Genomic DNA, 20,312 nt, shown 5'->3' on the forward strand with positions numbered 1-20,312 from the left:
ATAGGTCTGTCTATTATATAGGGACAGATTTTTACCTTACTTTATATAGCCGTATTGTTCTTGGAGATGTCCACAAAGAAGCAGTTTGATATATATTTAAGTTACTTGTTTACAATGTTATATCTTTGTTTCACAGCTAATACCACTCGAATATTCCAAGGGACCAGAATTGTTAAAACAGGAGTGGTAAGTAAAAAATGGTTTATTGTTGGGTCATGCCTGGTTGCTAATTTGCACGCAGTTAAAACCGTCACCACGAGGTGGCAGTGTGATGTTGTTAAACTGTGCAACTTGAAGAGGTTACACAGAAAAAAGTGTTACTCTTGATAATTAAATATATTACATATGTATATATAAAGCCATACAACAGAGATAAAGCAGTAGTGTTATATTGTAAAATTTTGTCAAGGTTAAAAATCTCCAGGTTTTTAATTATTATCTATGAAATTGTGCAATGCGGGAGCTCAAAAGGGGTCACCTGTTCCGTGCCTCTCATTTGACGTATGCATTGCCCAAAACCTGGCTTTACAAAGTTCTGGAACTTGGATTGATATCCAGTTTTCCCCACTCCTAGTACAGTTAATAATTATAATAGCCACAATGGTGGGGTGATAACAATAGTCCAAAATTTACTGAGTGCTTCCTGGTTTCAGGCACCATTACTTGGTTTCCTCCTCACATCAGCCACAGGGTCACTTACCATAAGCCCCTCTTATGGGTGAGGAAACCGAAGCTCAGTCCTTGTCACCTCCCCCGGGAGCAGGCAGCCTGGCTTCTCGCTGTCTGAGTGCCTTCCCAACTCAGCATTGGTTAACTTGGTCATCCTTACACCAGAACGTTTTCCAGGCAGACCTGATGATAAAATGATGTAATCTAAGCTTTCTGGTGACTCTTTTGAGGTGTATAAATGATGGGATGGAATTTTGGATTCTATACACCGGGCTATGAGAATTAAAATTAAAGTAACACTTCTTCTGTTCCTAAGCCACCTTACATGAGTAGAAGCCCAGCCAAGCCCCCAGTTTAGTGGGGTGGGAAGGACGAGCTGAGGTTTGGACACAGGGGGTTCCTGCCCCTGCCCCTGCCTAGCCACATCCCCTTGGGGAGGCTCCTTACCATCTCTGTGCCTCAGTTTCCTCACCCATTAAATGGCATGATGCGCACACGTGCCTCCTGAGTGGTGGGGAAAGCGCCCCCATGCCTGGCACATGGTCCCTCTTGTCAGCTGAGCGCTCAGCACCTTTGCTGTTGTCTTCCACATGGACTAGATTTTGGCACCGATAAGCCCAGAGACTCCGAAAGCACAGCAGCTGGAGGGTGCCGTGTGGAGGGGCAGGTGCACAACATTTCCCCAGAGCTTGTGGTGCAGACCTGGGTCCCCTTCCTCTCTGTCCATCGTTTCCTCGTTTTAAGATGGCACATTGGGCCAGGTCCCTGGGACCTTTCCAGACCCGAGAGCTGTACGTTGCCCACAAGTGCTTGCTGACAGACGGAAAAGCAGGGGGCTCCCGCCTCTTCAGCTGTCACCCCAGCAGCGGGTGGCCATCTCACATTGCCAGTTGAGTAATTGCTACTTATTTGATGTTTGTCTCTAAGCCAGCTTTACTGCTACTTTACTTTTCCGCCACTTAGCCCTGTCCTGAGCAAAACCAGTGAAAAGTCGGGTTTGATATGCTCGTTAAATTTTCTAATGCCCTGAAAGTAATTGTAAAACTGTCAAAACATCAGATGGCCGCCCACAGACCGCCCCGCATCACCGTTGGTACCACGCTTTGGGAAAACCCCTACGAGGGAGGGGAGCCCCCAGCAGGGCCCGCCCCCAGTCCTGGTTTCTGACTCTCCTCTGCTTTCTCTCCCCTGTCCCTGCCCCTCCGGCCTCCCCCGCGCACCCTCTCAAGCCCACAGCGTCTCCTGCCTCCTCGGCCGACATGGCCCCCATCAGCTCGGGCTCCTCCACCTGGACGTCCTCCGGCCTCCCCTTCTCCTTCGTCTCCATGGCGACGGGGATGGGCCCGTCCTCCAGCGGCAGTCAGGCGACCGTGGCCTCGGTGGTCACCAGCACGCTGCTGGCCGGCCTGGGCTTCGGCGGGGGCGGCATCTCCTCCTTCCCCAGCACCGTGTGGCCCACGCGCCTGCCCACGGCCGCCGCCACCAGCAAGCAGGCCGTCAGGCCCGTCCTGGTGACGACGGAGGCCCTGGCCGCGCCGGGGCCCGACGGCGACTCAGCGCCCACCACCAAGGCCGGCGAGGGGGCCGAGGAAGGGGAGAAGGACGAGAAGAGCGAGAGCGAGGACGGGGAGCGCGAGGAGGAGGGGGAGAAGGGCTCGGAGAAGAAGGAGAAGAGCGGGGCCACCCGGGCCACCGCGGAGCGCGACCGGCCCACGCCCACCCCCACGCCCTCGTCCCCCAGCAGCACCGCGGAGCGGGGCGCCCAGCAGACTACACCCGGGCACGAGCAGAAGCCCGCCGCCGCCCCCACCGGCCGGCCAGACGGCCCTGACCCCGGCCTGGGTGCCACCTCGGCCCCCTCCACCCAAGTGCCCCCCACAGTCACAGAGGAGCAGGACGCAGGGAGCGGCCCCCAGAGCCCCGAAACGCCGTCCAGGCGGCCGCTGCCCCGGGGTGACCGCTTCCCCGAGGATAACAAGTTTATCACTGTTAATCCAGGTAAGCAGTGCCGGAGCCTCGGCCTGGGTTCCCTGATGCTGCAAACCGGTTTACGGGATGAGGGCAGAGGGCCAGAGAGGCCTTGGCAAGCCCGGACTGGTGACTCCCCTGACAAGCGTGCTTTGTCCCCATGTCTGTGCACCCGTATGCGTCCCCTCCTTCCGTTCTCATAGGAATAAGCTGCTCTCTTATCTTTGCTGAAGTGAGCCTTTCCGTGCCATTTGTTTTCTGGTAAAATCCACCCATATCAGAATAACTCGACGGACGTCAACTAGGCATTGACATAACTGAGTCAAAAAAGACCAAACTCCCGAGAAGTTTTCCCACTAGGATGTCATTCCTTTATTTATTCACTCAGCGCCCATGTTTGTGGACTGCCCGTTTTGTGCCAGGCACCTCCGCCAGGTAAGCTGGGTCCCCGCCTCTTGACGCTTCGCAGTGTGTAGGGAAGACCGAGAGAGAAGTGACCGACAGCCCGCTAGAGCACGAGCTCGAGAGCAGGCAAGCTCGCCGGCTACTGGAAAATACCCGAATGAAAGTTTTGGATTGTGGAACAGAGGTAGAGATGACAGGTAGGGTGCTGTCAAAGAGAAGGATGGGGAGGACAGGGACCAATCCTAAAACCAGGATAGGAGGCCGCCCAGAGAAGTGAAATTGGCGTTGAATTCTAAGGAGTGAAAAGGAACCCGGCATAGGGAGTGCAGGTCCTACCCCGGGGAATTAGTCCAGGCCCTCTGTTCAGAGCACCTGTTTCCCACCTGGTTTCCACCTGGGGAGCCTCGGGGTGCCCAGCCTGCAGGACCCTGCACTCAGGGGGGCAGTCTCAACGCTGTCGTACGCGTACATCTTAATGAAGCATTCTCCTAGGTTCTGCGAAGAAGCAGCCGTGAGCATGAGGGGCTGTTATTGTTGTGAGGGGTTTTCTTAATAAGAAACTCTTCATTTTGCCAGACTACAAGATGTTTAGCAACAATTTTTTTTGCATCTAAGCTGTTGTGGAGTTATAAGAGTGCAAAAAAAAAAAAAGCAACTGGTAAATATTTATTTGCTTTTGCACTTGTAAACATTAAAATTCATCTAAAGCTGAGATCTCGTATGTTAAGATACAACTTAGAATAAATTTTCATGTTTTGAATTACGATCCCCCTTAAGGCTGGTATGGACTAATTTTTGGAAGTATGGGTTCCTGCGGGTGTCGCTCAGTTTTGTCCTGGGTTTAGGGAAAGATATGGCGTGGCTGTTGGTGAAATTTAGTCACAGAAATGTGGGGCCACTCTTGAAGCCTTCTGCAGCTCTCTCTGCCTGAACAATGACATTCCTTCTAGGATTGCTGTGAAAAAGTTGAATTTCTTGCCTTTGAAGACATTGGAGAGATATTTCTAGAGCACTCACTGTGTCCCAGGCACCAGGCTAGGCTTCAGGAGTAGAACACAGACCCAGACCAGCTTCTGTTCTGCGGGAGCTTGAGACTATTTCAGTAAACAACAGATGCGTGATTTCAAAGAGCGATAAACGCTGGAGGGAGGGAGGTGGGCCCTGTCACCCCCGTGGTGACTTGAGCAGGATGAGCGGTGAGAAGGGGCGAGCCACGCAGAGCACGGAAGAGCAGTCCAGGCTGCATGTCCTAAAGGGGCTGCATTTGGGTGGGTCAGGGAGCTGTCCAAGGCCGGTGTGCTGGACCGTGGAGCGCGAGGAGCACCCACGGGGATGAGCTCCGAGGTGAGCCAAGCCCCGCACAGGGAGGGGCTTCTCGGCCGGGCTTGGTTCTGCTTGGAAAGGAAACCGGTGGTGGGTTTTGAGCAGGGGAGTTATTCACCGGGTGACCTTTTTAAAGGACCACTTGGGCCTCTGTGTAGGAAGGAGGAGGAGACGCAGGAAGCTCAGTTGGGAGGCGATGAGGTTTCCCCGTCGCCTCAGGGATAGATTCGGAGTCGGTTTTGGAGGTCGGGCAGTTGAGTCGTTGGATTAAGCGTTCTGGCAAAATAGTAACTCTCAGCCCACCCGTCCTAAACCTTGGCTTGACCACACTCCTGCGAAGAGCTGGGGTCCGGGGTGTTTACAGCTTGAGAGGCGCCCCCCCTCCCCCCGCCAAGTGGAAATGAATCATGATTGGAGTCAGAGTCCAGGGCAGGGGGAGAAGAAACAAGTGATTGGTCTTGAGGCTCCTGCACTCCACGTTCGGAGCATGTGGGTCTCCAGCCTCCACCCCGCAGCCATCTCAGAGTGTCTGGTCCCGGCCAGGGGGGCTCTCGGAGTCAGCTCAGCCCAGGAGGCCCTGCCCCTCACTCCCTTACTCAGTGCCCTCACCTGCAACGTGGGGAGATGACAGCCATTCGCACAGGCGGTGGTACGGATGGAGCGCGAGAACGCACAACGAGGAGCTTTCCTTGTTTTCAGCGACAAGGAGGAGCAGCCCACTGTTCCCACGCCAGACCCTCATCACCGGGACCGTGCGGTGGCCCCTCGCAGCCTTTCTTGTCCCATCCTCTGTGGGCATTAAAGAGCGTGCCAAGACAGCGGTCCCCAGTTAGCGGGAGTTAACAGGGGCCTCCTGGACTCCAGTGCCGCTGAAGGATCAGAACTGCCCCTCAGCACCTTCATCTCCGTGTCAGGTGTGCTTCTTCCCAAAGCCAAAGGGATCTTCTTTCAGAATTGCAAGGCAGTCAAATTTGGGGATGAAGGTAAGGGTGGGAGTGGCAACTGTGTAAGCCGGGGCTTGGCCGGCCCTTCCTGTAAGGGACCAGATAATGAAGTTTCAGCTTCGGCCCCACGCTCCACCATAGCGCCTCACCTCTGCCGTCAGCACAAAAGCAGTCACAGCCAATGCATGAACGAGTGGCTGGGGCGGTTAATAAATGCAAGTTTACTTAGAAAAGCAGAGACTGGGGGGCCGCTTTGGTTCTCCAGCTATAGTTGGCCGGCCCGTGGTTTCAGCAGAAATGTGTGCTACTGGTTAATAAAGCACATGAGGAACTTGAGGGTAAAGCCAGCAAACCTCGCCTCCCCAAGCTTCCTCGCTTCCCTTCCAGCCCCTTCTGCCCCCCACCCCACCCCCTGCCCCCTCCTCCAGCTTGGTACTTATCTTTTAGATTTTGGGTTTTTTTTAGGAGGTACTGGGGATCGAACCCAGGACCTCGTACATGGGAAGCAGGTGCTCATTCACTGCACCTGTTCCCCAGTGCGTCTCTTTTAAATGAAATTGCCCTCACTTCAGTCTTGGGGGTGATTTTATTTTAAAGACTTGGGATGCACCTTTGTTTAAATCTCACATTTGTTTTTTCCTTTTGCATTAAGTAAAGATAATTTTAGTCAATATTTTTGCTTAGCATCTCTTGTAAAAGGTAATAATGCAAACTGTGTTATAGTTTTTAAGTTTCTCCAAAAGCCTTGTTTAAATTCCTTTGATAACACTTCATAGATACTATGATCTTTATAGTTACTGTTAACTCTCTAGGAAGGGGCCTGTGGCATCCTTCTAGAATCTAGAGAAGTGGCAAATTCAGACGACTACAGAAGTCAGACAGATAGTATAGATGAGACAAAAGGACAGGTGTTAAGACTTTAGAGAGTGGTGGGGACTGTGACAAAATGAAGAGCTCCTGTCCTTTCTAAAGAGGCCTGCCTCCCTCAGCTCCAAGTGATTACAGCTAACAAGAACACAGTGATCTAGAAATCCAGATCTATGCAGAATCCCTCAATTTTTAAGTGAATTCAAATTTTAAAACCAATTTAATTGTTTATGCATGCTCAACGAAGCACATCCCTGGGCCACTGGTGTTTGGCTTCTATTGTCGTGTTGAGTGCTGTGGTCCTGGCAACTCACCAGGAGGAGCAGGGGCAGAATCATGCACCCCCTGAGCAGACCTCTTCCTAGCACCCATCTAGTGCACAGCTCTCGGCTGGCTTTGGGCTGCCTGGAAATCCGGCATTGTCCCTCCCTCAGGAAGCCCCAGAAGACGAAGATGCTGGGTGCACGAACGTGTGCTCGGGGCCGGCTCCGGTACAGCAGGCCCAAGACAAACGCATCTCAAGGTGGGCATGGTCGCCACACTCGTTTGAGAGCACTGTGGTCTCCCACTTTCAGTTCTTTAAAGCAGGGGAACTCTTGTTTTCAGATCCAGTCTTCCTCAGAACTGCGGTATAGAAGGACCCAGTCTCTGACCGCTCGCCGATGGCCTCCTGAGCTGGACGCTAAGGCCTGGCTTTGTAGGGCCCCGGTGCTAAGAGCGGTGCTTACACTGCAGGAAAAGGAGCTGCCGCAGAGACCACAGGGCACGCCCAGCCTGAGCTGTGGACTGTCTGGCCCTTTACGGAAACCGCGTGCCGCCCCCTGGACCTGTTGGACCGAGAGTGGGGGCCGCTGTCGTGCCTTGCGCCTGCGTGTGCATGGAGGAGGGGCCTTGCGCTCCAGCCGTCACACTTAGGGGCAAACCCTGGGCTCCCTCGGGAACCCGCGCGCTCCGTGGAGCCCAGCTTGAGACCTCTGATTTAGAAGAGGAACCGCGTCGTTGCCCAGCATCCGGCAGCTGGCTCTGCCCTGTGGGAAGCTGGCCTGCACTGGTCACTGCGCCTCCAGCCCCCCTGGGAGGACTGCTGCCGTGAGGCCGGCGAGGAAACCGAGGCTCAAGGGTTAAGGGGCAGGTGCAGGGTCACGCAGAGCGCGGCAGAAACGGCTCAAACACGAACTGGCTCTGGTGCCTAGGCGGTGTGGCCCCCTCCCACCTGGTGGGCAGCACGGGTGCTTTCAGTGAAAGGCTGAGTACAAACGGGTTTCTTTAACGTGCGTGCCAGTTTTCTGGCAGTAGTTCCCAGCTAGGGTGAGTTTGTCCCCCCAGTGACTGGTGGGGGCTAGGGATGCGGCTCCGGCCCCCGCCATAGAGTCACCCTGCCCGAGACAGCCACGGTGCTGGGGGTCCATCCAAAGTTCCCTTTTTAAACAAGTTTCCTTGAGACAAACAGAAGAGTTCATTTAAAGTCAGAGAGTCCGGGTTCGTAACGAGAGGGCGGAAAGGACGAGTGCGATGCCCAGCCCTCCAGGGGCCGTGAACAATGCCGCGCTTCCTTGGAAAGCTGTCCCACTGGGCGCCTGTATGGCTTGCTGCCCGTGCTGGCTCCTGATCGGGTGCCTTTTCCATGTGATCCTCTCTTACTTTCCCCTGCTCCCTCTTCCTGGGCACGTCCGTAGAACGAGTACAAGGTGGCAGGAATGGGTTCTACGGTCACTAGGGGTTCAGTGTCCCCCAAAAGGTGCCTGGGTCCTTGGAAGCTTCTCTCCCCCACCAGCAACCTTCGAACTAGGACCAACTGTGCATCTCTTGGTGTCGGAAAGCAGACTTTGCCAAGGACACGTAGGATTCCAGGGCAACTGGAGCTAGGAATTCAGGTCGCAGGTAGCAGTGTATCCGGCATAAGGCAGATACAGCACCTGTCCCCAGCAGATTTCCACTCCACCTGATGCTGCAGTAAAGTATCTGGGGGAGGGGGCAGCTCGGTGGGTTAGACTGGCGGTATTTATGGGGCCTTGGGATTAAATAGCCCCCCAAGTTTCCAATACCTAATTGAAACAGATTATAGACTCTTGTTTGATGGGGTTCGGTCAGGCCGGCTCTGTGTGCATGGTAAGGGAATGCAAGCATCCACAAGAATTCCAGCCGGGGTTGTAAGTGGAAACAAGGGGTGCCGGAGTCCATCTCAGACATGGCCACAGGAAGGCAGAACTAGTGCCCTGGTGCAGGAGAATGTATGGATTTGTGGCTGACGAGCCATCGTTGCTCTGCAGCAGAGCCGTTTAGGTAACATCAGGGCTCCAGGAAGATAAAGGCAAATTCTGTGGCACTGAAAAAAGCAGCCCCTGCCATTCCCAGACAAGAGCCGTTTCTGACGAGCGGTGTTCCTCAGCTCACACGCGGTCACGCTGCCAGGGACGGAAGCAGGCTGTCGGTTTAGGCGTACGCCGAGCATCCTCAACTTTCTTGGGGAAAAAAAAAAATCCTTTTTTCTCCCATTCACGATAGTAGCCTCTCAGCTACAAGCTAGTTTTAGTCTTGACAACGCTGGGGTCCTTGCCTGGTGGCAGAAGTTGAGCCCTTCCTTTCGGGTGGAAAGCATTTCAGAGAGGTCCATCTGATGTATCGCTGCGTGTAGCATTTATAGTACATTGTACTCCGTTTTTATTTGCTTCTACTGGGATGAGAGCCAAGCCAGTAAAAGGCAAACAGCATTAATTCAGTGATGACATATGCCACTGAAAACTGTTTTTCTTTTCTTTTTTTTTTTTTAATTTTTTTAAAAAAGCAGAGTGGAGGCACTTTACTCAGATTCTGCTGGATGCTGACATAAAAACTGGGAGGAGGCAGAGAGGCTGTGGGGCAGTCGTTTAACCTCACCTCCTTCGTGCATGTGCTCCGAGAGAGTAAGCTCACATCTTACTCCAGGCTCCACTTGGGAAGTTCTGAAGCTAGCTCGTTCTTTGAGGCCAAGCCCTGCTGACCTGCCAGCTTCTGACCCTCCCACCAGCCCCTCGTCTGCTCAGCACATCCGCAGTGGGGGTGGGGCTTGAGTTGGTACCTCCCTGTCCCAATTTTCATCCTTTACACACAGACCAGAAGGTGCAGCTCTGGAAGAGTATGAACAGAGCCATAATGAAGGGACGGGACCACCATGTCATCGAGGCTAATTGTCCATTTCTAATTGGCTGAAAACAGAACGTTCTCTGGAAACATTGACTCGGGGAAAACTGCCTTGAACACAAATGGCCTCTTACTTTGGGCCAGAGTAGCGATTTCAGGACCATGGTCAGGAGTTGGTTAAACCGTGATTTTTGCTTTTGATTATGAGGCCCTTGTAAAAGACCTGAGGTGGTGGTCCACTGGATCCCTTCCGTGATGCAGACCGGAATGAGCTGGCAGCAGGAAAAAGGGATGAGAGAGGTGGGTCTCGTGTGTGGCAAGAGGGAGGGGTGAGGACTGTGGCCAACTGGTGAGACTGGCCCTGTCTGAAGGGAGCATGCACTGTGGTTCTAGCTGATGTTTGCCGTGTGGGGATTCAGGCCATGCTATCAACGTTCCTCATATCCTGTAGAATCTTCCATTTCTGCTTTTACGTAAACACTCTAGCTTATTAAGTATTGGCAGCTAAGTCACAATTTAAAAGAAAGCAGTAACTGGGGAGGGGTACCAAATCAAACACCCCCTGGCCTGGCAGGAATCGAAGGTTAGTCCTGCTGGGAAAAGCACCCTCTGGTGAAAGCACTCTGGGAAGTACGTAGCCTGTGCTGCTTCACATAGGTTATCTCATCTAATCTCATGGTTCCCTGGAGAGGCGAGCCTGCCATCTGTCTCCTTTTGGACCAGAGGTTCAGGGATGGGCAGTCACTTACCCCAAATCACACAGCCATAAGGTCCCAGGCAGAACTCGTACCCAGGTCTGCCCGACTCTGCGGGTTGTACCTTGTAGCATGCTGCCTTCTCTCCCCTGAAAGGTTTACAGTTGGTTCCACCCTTGGCAGGGGGGAGATTGTCTGGGGACCGAGGGCACAGGAGGAGGGTATCATCTCAGCAGAGGCGGCCTGTTAGGTATCCTGTTAGTTCACTGAGCTGCCAGACAGGCCATGGACCAGCGTGTCTTCTGAAGGACAGCAAGGTGCCATCTTGCCTCAGGACAAATGCTGGTGGGGTCACTTTTGACCAGCAGTCGCATCACGGCAGCCCCCGTGCTAACGTCCAGCACATCCCTGGTTCTGTGTGATGGGCATTACACTCTCAGAGAGTACAGGGAGGATTCCGGTCCAGTGAACTCCCAGTTAGTACTTCCCATCTGCCTGGGGCATGCGAGGCTGCTGAGGAGGAAGAGGGTGAGCCCCATTTACAGATGAGGAAGTGGAGGCACAGGGAGGTTAAGTAAATTGCCCAGGGTAAGAGGCACAACTCTCTTGCCGTTCGTTGATACAGCAGGGGAAAAGCTCCCTGCCTTTGGGGACCTTAGACTACAAAAGAGCAGCTATAGAGTGTGATGCGTGTAGTAAGTAAAGAAGTGGTTACTTAATGTTTGCTTAAAGCCGGGCACACTTCTAAATGTTCCACATGCATCTTCTCATTGAATTCTCCCAGGCTCCCCATAGAGTAGGTTCTGTTATCCCCATTGTACAGATGAACTTCAAGCCGAGACTGTTTAAAGCTATTGGTCACATAGAAACTGGCGGAGCCAGGCCTTGAACCTGTGATCTTCGCTTTACCCTCCAGAGACAGCACCAATTGAGGCCCACAGAGAAGTTAGCCCCTGAACCAGGGCTGAGGGATCAGTAAGCCTTCAGGGGGCAGGGGGCCCAGCAGGAGAGGACTGGAACACAAGGGGGCCAGAGAGCAACAGATGACCCAGGGCTTGGGCTGGGGGAGGCCAGGCAAGCAGGCCCTGCTCAGGGACTCGGACATGTCCTGAGGGCAGTGAGGGGGGCAGGAGCAGATCTCATATGTGCACACGGACACGGAATCAATCCCAGGCTCTTTGTACCGGGACAACAGAACCAGACTGAATTTCACAGTGAAGTGGATGTCATGCCACCCCTGGAAATCCAGGAGCACGACTACTTTTGGCTGGCCGTCATGTGAATAAAGATCCAGGCCCATCCAGTTGTTTGTGCAGTCAAGGTCGAGCTCAGACCTTGTTGTTAGAATAACTTCCTTGGATCTCTCACTTACCCTGCAAGTTGTTGCCCAACTCAGATCTCATCCAAAGAAACCATCATTTGAGGCCTTTTCACCACAGGATTTCAGACTGATTCCAGTTCACCCCCAGATAACTTAGGCTTTTAAAATTCCCAGGCAGCCCCATGAAATGTTAGAAAGAGAAAAGGCCCAGAGTCGTGAAAGCTGATGGGAGCGTGTCGCTGCCCAGGCCAGCAGGCTTTGTCCAAACCCTTCTCCTTAAGCGGGCCTTGGTTCTCCTCCTGCAGGGAGGGGTCTGCATGGAGGATCGGCCTTTCCTGGGTTCTGGGCCACTCGGACACTAGGGCGCAGACCTCGAGCCCTCGCCTTGGGAATGACGGGCAGCCGCCAACACAGGCATGAGTGCGAGGTTGGGGACGGTGTACTGTGCCGCTGGCCCTCACGACCAGATCGCCACTCCGGAGCCCCAGTGCTTTGTGGTCGTAGGAGCTGATGTTTCCGGTGGTTGTTCACAGATACCTGTTCGAGTAGTCCTTTTGGCTTCAGTGGTTTAGGATGAGTGGGACATGGACCTTCCATTCCAGCTCTGCCCCACCTGCCTACTAAGCAGTAGCATGAGCAAAAAAAACTTTTCTGAAGGATGTAGGGAGAGAAATGCGATATTTGGACACTCAAGGGCCTCCCAGTGTGGACACCAAATTAACTGGACATGTGGCCCATAATGTCACCCTTCCCGACATTTTCCATTAACAAGACCCTCTGTTTCTTGGGGGATATCCCTCCCAACCAGTGTATAATTGCCTGGCTGCACTGCCCCCTGCTGGAGACTCACAGAATTGTACTCGTCTGCCGGTCACCAGAGCTTTGTAGTAAGAGCATCATGTGGAGGAAAAGAAAGCACTACTGAGCCTTGTCCGCCTCAGCCTAAAGCCCCACAGCAGCTTCCACTGCTCTAGGACTAAGTACTGTTCCTTTCATTGCACCTCCAAGACCTAAGCTGATCTGGCTTCTCACTCTCCGTCCTGTCACCCATGCTCCCCAATCTCTCTGCTCCCAGTCCTTGGAGTTTGTTCCATCCTCATAGTCCAGAACGTGTATCCTCTCTGCCCTTGACCTGGCCAGCTCCCCTTCACCCTACAGATGGTACCCTAAACATCTCTTCCCTGGGAAAGCCCATCCAGAGCCCCTGGACCAAGACAACTATTTCCCTCCCACCCCAAATGAACCCCACCCTGTGGGGATGTACTGCCGCATCCTGTCCCCTAGCACCCAGCCTGGTATACTGGAGGGGCTTGCAAATATCTATTCGATGAAAAATAACAAAGGAAGGTGGAGTAAGGGGTTGAGAGCAATGGGCTGGTGCCACTCAGAAGGCACGTGGTAAGTGGTAAAGGGCTACGATGTGGTTTTGAGTCAGGCTGTGCTTCGCCTACCTGCCTGTCTCCTTACCTGTGGCCTGGGGATAAATCCTGCCCCTCTGGATTTGTACAAAATAAAGGAGAAAATAAATGTAAACCCCACTGCAGGAACCCTGGGGAAAGGCACCGTCAGCTGGGCTTCTGCGTGGCGGAGCCTTGCTCCGTAACTCTGCGCCCAGGCCCCTCGTTTCTTCCCTGTGCACCCACCTTCTCTCGCTCAGAAGCCCAGCCCTAATAGTCTTGCGGCTGGTCACCCTGCAGAGGACCCTCCGGCTCTGCTGGCCTCATTTCTGCGGCTCGGGAGGGAGCCCTGCTGAACAGCCAGGGCTGCACTTTTAAAGGGGCTTCTCATTGCGGCCATAGTCAGCCTTAGTGTTCCCCCCACCTGCATCCCATGAGTGCCTCTGCACCTGTGCTGGCCTCGGCCCCAGCCCACACCTGCGCTTCATTTGTACCACCTGGTTTCCAGGAGTCCACCCCTAGTGCACAGGAGACTAGGCCCTCCTGCTGAGACCCCGGGAACATCTGAAGAACTTGAGATGTTGAGAGATGCTGGGAGCTGCTTGGGTAAAAACTGTGGGTTGCCCAGAGAGAATCCGGAGGCATGTAGCAAACGTCCCCCGTTAGCCCTGGGTTTGGGCTGTGCTTTCACAGCAGCTTGTTCTGGGCAACAGGGTGAGGCACAGTGGTGGGTCTTGGGTTGTCTTGGAGTTTTGGGAGGACTGGAAGAGAGATAATGAAATAGAACGGAAAATCAGAAAGCCAGACTTGATGAAAGACTAAGGATCTGGATGGCAGGGACCCATGGACAGAGGCCTCTGGGGGCTCCTCAGGGCACTAACGTGGTTCAGCCTCAGCGTCACTGGTTAAGCTTCAGGTTCCAGGCGAGGGTGCTCGTGACCCACGCTTGAGCCCTGCACCCACTCCAGGCCTGCCTAGCACCATTGGCCCACGCTGCCTTTGTCTATTAGGGGAGGGTGGTTCCCCAGAGTGAAACTGGGATGCGGTTCCTAGAGGACGGGGTAGTAGATGCTAAGCAGGGGAAGAAAAGCCTTGGCCACTGTTGTCGGAGCTCAAGGACGTGGGGCTCACCAAGGTTCTGGGACAGCCGTCCCATCCAGCCCCTTCCAGAAGGCATGCCAGGTGCTGCATCAGACTTGAGTGCGTGTCCTCAGTGTATCCACGGGCTCCTCTAGGTCAGTAGTGTCCTCGGAGCGAGGCTGGATGTCTGCATCTTCTGCACAACTGTCTAAAAGCAGCTCCATTCCTCTGCCATTAGAGTGCGCCCACAGCAGGAGACAGCGAGGGCTGCGGGGCGGCCCAGGTCACCGGGAACTAGGTGGCGTTGCTCTTTCCCATCACAAAACTGGAACAGAACTCCGGGCCCGCTCTGGCTCCCCGCCCGGTTCACCTCTGTCCTCTAACTGGGATGGTTTCTCTCCACAGCAGAAAAGAACAGCTCTGGGATGATCAGCCGCCCTTCTCCAGGGAGGATGGAGTGGATCATCCCTCTGATTGTGGTTTCAGCCTTGACCTTCGTGTGCCTCATCCTTCTCATTGCTGTGCTAGTTTACTGGAGGTGAGTAAAGCAGGCGGCCCCTGCAGAGCGGGTTTGGGGCGGGGTGCCGCAGAGCTGCTGTGAGCCCACTGCCCTGGGCGGAGGCGGGGGCCCTTTCTTCAGGAAGTTGGGAGGCAGCTCGAGAGTTGCTAGTGCCGCCTCCTGGGAGCCCTAGACCCTCTCGTACCTGGGTGAAGTCAGGCAAGCCCCTTTTGAGGTCAAGGCACTCTCTTCTGGGAGTTAGTGCAAAAGAGGTTTTTTGCTTGGGAGTCAGGGAGATCCAGGTTCACATCCCAGCTCAGGAAGCTGCTTGACTCAAATCCCATTTCCACCTGGAGCCTCAGTTTCTAAGCCTGCAAAATGGGTCAATACACTTCATAGCGTTTCCAGTTTCTCTGAGACTGTGTTCCGCTTTATTCTATCCACATAATAAATTCCATTTTACCTTAAAAACAGTTTTCATAGCCTTGTGCTGAAAATTAAATAGCATATTATATGACATTTAATAAATGCCAATTAAAAGTGGTATAGTGTAAGCCATCCTTAAATTGCCATCGTCCTTGACCTGGTTTTCACTGGAGCCAGGGAGCAGCCTCTGTTAAGTGCTGAGCTTTTTCGGCTGCACCATCTCGGTTCAACTGCGTGAGCCAGGCTAAGGTAGGAGGCTTCTGCTCTTTCCCTGATGAGCTTCAGCGGGGATGAACAGCATCTCACCGCCTTACCCATCCTGACTTCATTCCATTCATGCCATTAACTTTGAGTCCCTGCCCTGTGCCAGACTCTCCCAAGGGACTGAGGATACAACAGTAGGTAAAACAGACAAAAATCTCTCCTGTCATGGTGCTGGCATTTAAGTGGAAGAGTCCGACAGTAAACAAAGCAAATAAGTAAAATATATATTGCGTATGATGGTGTTCAGTGTGTAATGGAGAAAACTAAATCTGGAAAGGGATAGAGCATGCTGGGGGGTGGGGTTTACTGTTCAGTTTCTCTAGAGCGGTCAAGGAAGGCCTCACTGGGAGGTGATATTTGAGCAAAGACTAGAGGAGGGAGCAAAGCGACCTCATCTGCAGAAACAGCCCATGCCAAGGCCCTGGGGCAGGAGCTTGGCATGTTACAGGAATTACCAGGAGGCCAGTGGGTCTAGGGCAGATGAGTGAGGGGAGCATGAGAGGAGATGTTGGGAAGAATCAGGGCAGAGGGGGATTGGACCAGGCACAGTTTTGTGGGCCATTGTAAACTCTTGGCCTTTTACTCTAAAAGAAGTAGAGTTTGGGGCAGAGTGTTATGATCTGACTTCAGTTTTAACAGGATCACTTGGAAGTTGGAGATAGACTGAAAGGGGCAGGGCAGAAGCAGAGACAAGCTGAGAGTCCAAGGAGGTGACGGTGGCTCACATAAGGTGGCAGTGTAGATGGTGAGAATGGGTTGGATTTCAGCGTAAGGGTATCCTTGGGTTTCTTCTCAATTGACCAGAACAGGCCAGCAAGGAAGCGAGTCATCTCGGGCTTCAGCAGGCACATACCAGTGACGAGAGCACTGCCGTGCCACAGAGCAGCAAGATGATGAATGAAACTTAATTTTGGGGTGAGCCCAGAAACTGGACTCCCTCCATGCTCTTCCTTCTCCAGGAGAAAGCAATTTGAAACTAACATTTGTCTGGAGCCCAATATCAAATCGGAGGCTGCCTAAGCGCGGTTTCGACTGAGAGTGCAGGAGTCATGCAAGATCTGCCTGTCCAGCTCTTGGCTTTGCTCTGTTCTGTGTGATGCTAGAGCCTGGCTTTCCCCACCCTCCCGGCCCCAGGCTGTGGAATTCTAGCTTAGCAACCCCAGCATAAAGAAGCGTCTTGTTCCGGGTTGTTCTAGGAAAAATCGCAGATTCTTATCAGCCGGCGGTGGGTCCTCAGCCCAGCCCTGAACAAGTCACTGTGGCCCAAGAGCTCCAAGAGCCCCATAACCAGCCAGGCCAGACACAAAGCATTCACTGCGCGCTCTTGTAGAAAGGGGCTGTGCACATAGAATAAAGAGGGCTTGAAAATCCTTCCATTCAAGATGTGTTTTCCTTTTAGAAAATCACTGTTTACGCCTCTAAAAAATTCAGTGACTGCCAATGGAAAATATATATTGACCAATATGTTAATATTTCATGTCATCCAAAATATATTTCTAAAGCTATATATATATATATATGTATTCATAGATTTGGTTTTAAGTAACCAGAGTGCTAAACTTCACCCCAGTAGTCTCGTTAAAAAAATATATGAGCTTGCTTTTTTAACCAAACTCCTAAGGCCAGTAGCACAAAAGTGAGTATGAGGGGGAAGTTTTCCCAGAGCACAGAAAGGAAAATCACGTTAGCATTAGGACGGATGAATTGATTAAGCATGAGAACAGCCTGGAGGGGACAAGGACCTTTTTTCCATCCAACCTGTTTTTATTAATGTGAAGAAAGGAAGCATTGGGGAGCTCACACAGAAAATTGATAAACGCAGAAGAGACGTAAATTTCCCTTTGGCGAAGCAGAATTAAAGCTAGAACAACAGTGTTTCCCTTCTGCCTTTGGAGGCACAGTGAGAGCAGATGATTGGCAAACAGGCCTGACATAAGGAGAGCAATGAGGGCAATCAGAGCCTTCTGGATCGTTTCCTCCAGCGGCAGGCCTTGCGCCCGGGGGTCCAACCCAGCTCGCTGTGGCAGCAGTTTCTAGCATGTTTGCTTAGAGTTGTTGACTCTGCTGTTGAATCGGTACATGAAGTAGTGAAAAGTTAAACCCGAGGTCTCTGAATTCTGTTTCTCTACCATCTCCCACTGTACCACAGTGGGACTGTAGTGGTTGCTAATGTTCAGTGAGGCCTCTTTGCATGCCAGGTGCTGTGCCAAGCACTTGAGTGGCACCGTCTTGTGAATTTTACATGACGGCCGTCTCGTAGGTAGTATGGTAGGTGCTGTTATCCCCATTTTAAAAGTCATGGGCCAGAGCCCATGGAGTTCAAGTGACTTGCCAGGGCCCTGTAGTAAGCGGTGGAACCTGGCTTGAGCACAGGATGTTTCCTCTAGAAAACCATGAGCTTACTTAGCCACTAAGATACACACCTCACACCAGTGTGCCCTGAGCATGACTGCTGTTGTGCTCATCACAGGGAGCTTGGGATTAGAGACCCTGTTGCACCAAAGCTTTCGCTTGCTCTTCAAGTCACCCGTACTCTTTGACCAAGGAAGAGGAAGGATACTAACATTTGCTGAGAGCTTCCTATGGGCTTAGGGGTGTGCATTATGCTCATCTGCTGGGCTGGTCAGAACTCTTTTCTGTTGCATTTGACAAAACCCCTTTCAAACTGCCTTAAGCACAGAAGAAACTTTTTTGTTGGTGTATGAAACAGAAGTTCAGGAGCTTTAGCCGGCTTCAAGTCAGAAGATGGAAAAGGACCTCAGGACTTCATTAGTTTTACTGGCCCCTGGGATGTGCTCCCCTCCTTGTGGTCTTTTCTCTCCGAGGCAAGCCTCGGATTATTTCTACCTGGTGACCTCTAGCCCATGTTAGGAAAGGGAATTTCTTTTCTCTACTAGTTCCAGAAAAGTCCCAAGACTTCTTAAGACTGGCCTAGGCCATTTATCAATCCCTGGAACCCACTGGTGGCCAGAGGGATGGAATACTTTCATTGGACCTGGGTCTTGGACTTAGGTACAGAGCCCATGGTGGGGTAAGTGCCATGGAAACCACGTGGACTGAAACTGGAATGCGTGATTTTTCCAAAGAATCTTCATGGTCCAGAGAGGTAACTGGACGCAGCTTCCAGAAAGATAGAAGTGAGCAGTTTCCTCCAAAAGAGGTTAGAAAATCAAAGTTGCAATCAAGGAGGGAAATGGTTTTCACCAAGAAAAGATCATTTGCTTTTTTTGGATAGTGAAAAAGCAAATAAAAATAATAATGGTAATTCTTGTGGAAAATGTCTTTGGTGAGCTTGGAGTCATGCCCAGCATTGTTGCCTGGCAGAATCAAAGCTCGGAATATAGATGTCGACACATTGTTGTAATCTGATGCCGGGAAGCATCTTGCAGTCCAAGAGCAAGATGCCTTGGGACTGGAAGTAAAACCTAAAAAAAAAAAAAAAAAAAAAAAAAAACTGGTAATGCTTTTGTCAACTTTCTGGACTAACCCAAGATTAATCTTTTTTCTTTACTCTCAGATTTGGAAAGGCTAATTGGGGCAAAAGAAACATGCCAAGATGTGCCTGTGTCCAGAGTGGCTTACTAGGAGTGTACATATTAACAGTGGGAAAGAAACAGGTGGAGGTGGGTGGGCACCAGCGCTCGCCTTGGCCAGCCTTGTGGTTCTAACTTAGAACTCAGGTCTTGAGCGTGCGCCTGCAATTGACTGGAAAAACAGGTAGCTAGGGAGAACTTTAAATTCCATCCCAATTGCATGATTATTAGCGCGCATGTATATAGCATAGAAGATTCAGCTCTACCACTGCCCATTCATTCCCCTACGTGGGCAGTGGGCCCGTGTGCAGCTTTCTGCTATGGAGGCAGTGCTTATGGAGTTCCTGCCACCCAGTGGGCTGAGCCCCGTCATTCAAGGAGGTGGTCCCTTCCCTCCAGGTCCTCCGTGCTCAGAAGGAGAGTGGAGAGAGGGCCATGCCCAGGCTGTTAGAGAATATGTAGGCAGGACCTCAGCCCAGCCTGGCCGGGTCAGGGGACACTCCTGGAAAATGCGATGCCCAAGCTGGATCCTGAAGCCCAAGCAGCGGCCAACCAGGTGAAGGAGGTCTGGAGCACGGGGCTGCGGAGAGAAAGCCTGGCCTCGCTCAAGCAGGTTCTTGTGGTTCCGGGAGGAATGGGAGCAGCTTAGGCCAGGTTAGAAAGGCCTGGATGCCACCTGAAGGGATGTGGGCCTCACCCTGCAGGTGATGGAAATGTATCGAAGGAGCCAAAGCTGCAGGACAGCATGAGAAAGAGGCCGCGCTGCCTAGAGGCCAAGGGGGGACAGCAGCACCAGAGACCAGCTCCACCACTAGCTGCCTGTGTGGCCCTAGGTGTCCTCAGCAGGAGCGCTGTCCTCCCCAAGGGGATGAGAATTGGTTCTTGAAGGGAGTGAAAAAGTAGTACTCTTTTTGCATATAAAGCACAGATTTATATATATACACATATATTTTTTAAACATACACAGATATGAAGTGTATTGGCACTATTAAAATTTCATGGGGGGGAGGTCGAAAAAATTACCAAGGCTCCTTAAGGGAGGCACCAATGAAAAAAGGATGAGAAATACTGCCTTAGGTAGATTGCTCCACAAGCTCCAGGTTCCTCATCGGAGGGCTAATTAAATGTGCCATTGGGTTCACAAGAGCCTTAAGTACAAGCCATGGGAAATGCTTACCATGTGCTTAGTTTAGATGTTGTCGGTAACACCAGGTCTGACTCTCAGGAAAAAATATAAATTTGATTCTGAGTCCCTGCATGCCTAAAAAAGAAAAATGGTTGTTTTTAAATAAGGAACATCAGATTTCCAGATCTAAATGAATGTTGTCTCCTGAAATGCGAGCAAATTCCGTAGCTGTACACAATTTCCAAAAATAGGCCCATTGCTCAAAACATACTTGAAAATAATTTTTGGAATTTCCTTTCAGGTTTCATTTTTTTGAATCATCTCGGTTGTCAAAGTGTTCATCCTAGAAATAGCTAAAAGTCATCTATCTGGAGGTGAATATAATACAAATGTAGGCAAACCAGTTGAGCAAAGCCACTTTGATTCACAAAAGGAAAGGGGTGACTATAAAGGTAATAAAATTGGTTTGGGCGATGCTCGTCACCAGCCTAAAGGCAATTCTAAATGAGAGCCCTCCCCAAGCAACCAGGTCAAAGATACAAGCTACCAGTAATCAACTTCACAGCCCAGCGGTCCTCAGGGTTGAGCTTCGTTAGCTGTTGGCAGCAGACACCCCCCCCTCCAGCGCCTCAGTGGCCTCACACCATCAAGATTGGTTTCTCATCCACATGGAGT

The 20,312-nt window shown here is 52.0% G+C and overlaps 1 protein-coding gene across 4 annotated transcripts in view; it reads left to right on the forward strand.

The window, feature by feature from the left end:
• Positions 1-20,312, forward strand: part of PTPRG (protein tyrosine phosphatase receptor type G) — a 698,663-nt gene that overhangs the window by 591,774 nt on the left and 86,577 nt on the right. For 2 of the 4 annotated variants that reach the window (XM_058288185.2, XM_058288183.2), the window contains exons 11-13: positions 137-186; positions 1,899-2,667; positions 14,198-14,327. In XM_058288185.2, coding sequence (XP_058144168.1) covers positions 137-186; positions 1,899-2,667; positions 14,198-14,327 — 949 coding nt within the window. Of the gene's footprint in view, positions 1-136; positions 187-1,898; positions 2,668-14,194; positions 14,328-20,312 lie in introns of all 4 variants that reach the window. The other 2 variants (XM_058288182.1, XM_058288184.2) reach the window with 1 other exon arrangement.

This window comes from Dasypus novemcinctus, chromosome 26, assembly GCF_030445035.2.
Source record: "Dasypus novemcinctus isolate mDasNov1 chromosome 26, mDasNov1.1.hap2, whole genome shotgun sequence".
Classification (NCBI taxonomy): Eukaryota; Metazoa; Chordata; class Mammalia; order Cingulata; family Dasypodidae; genus Dasypus; species Dasypus novemcinctus.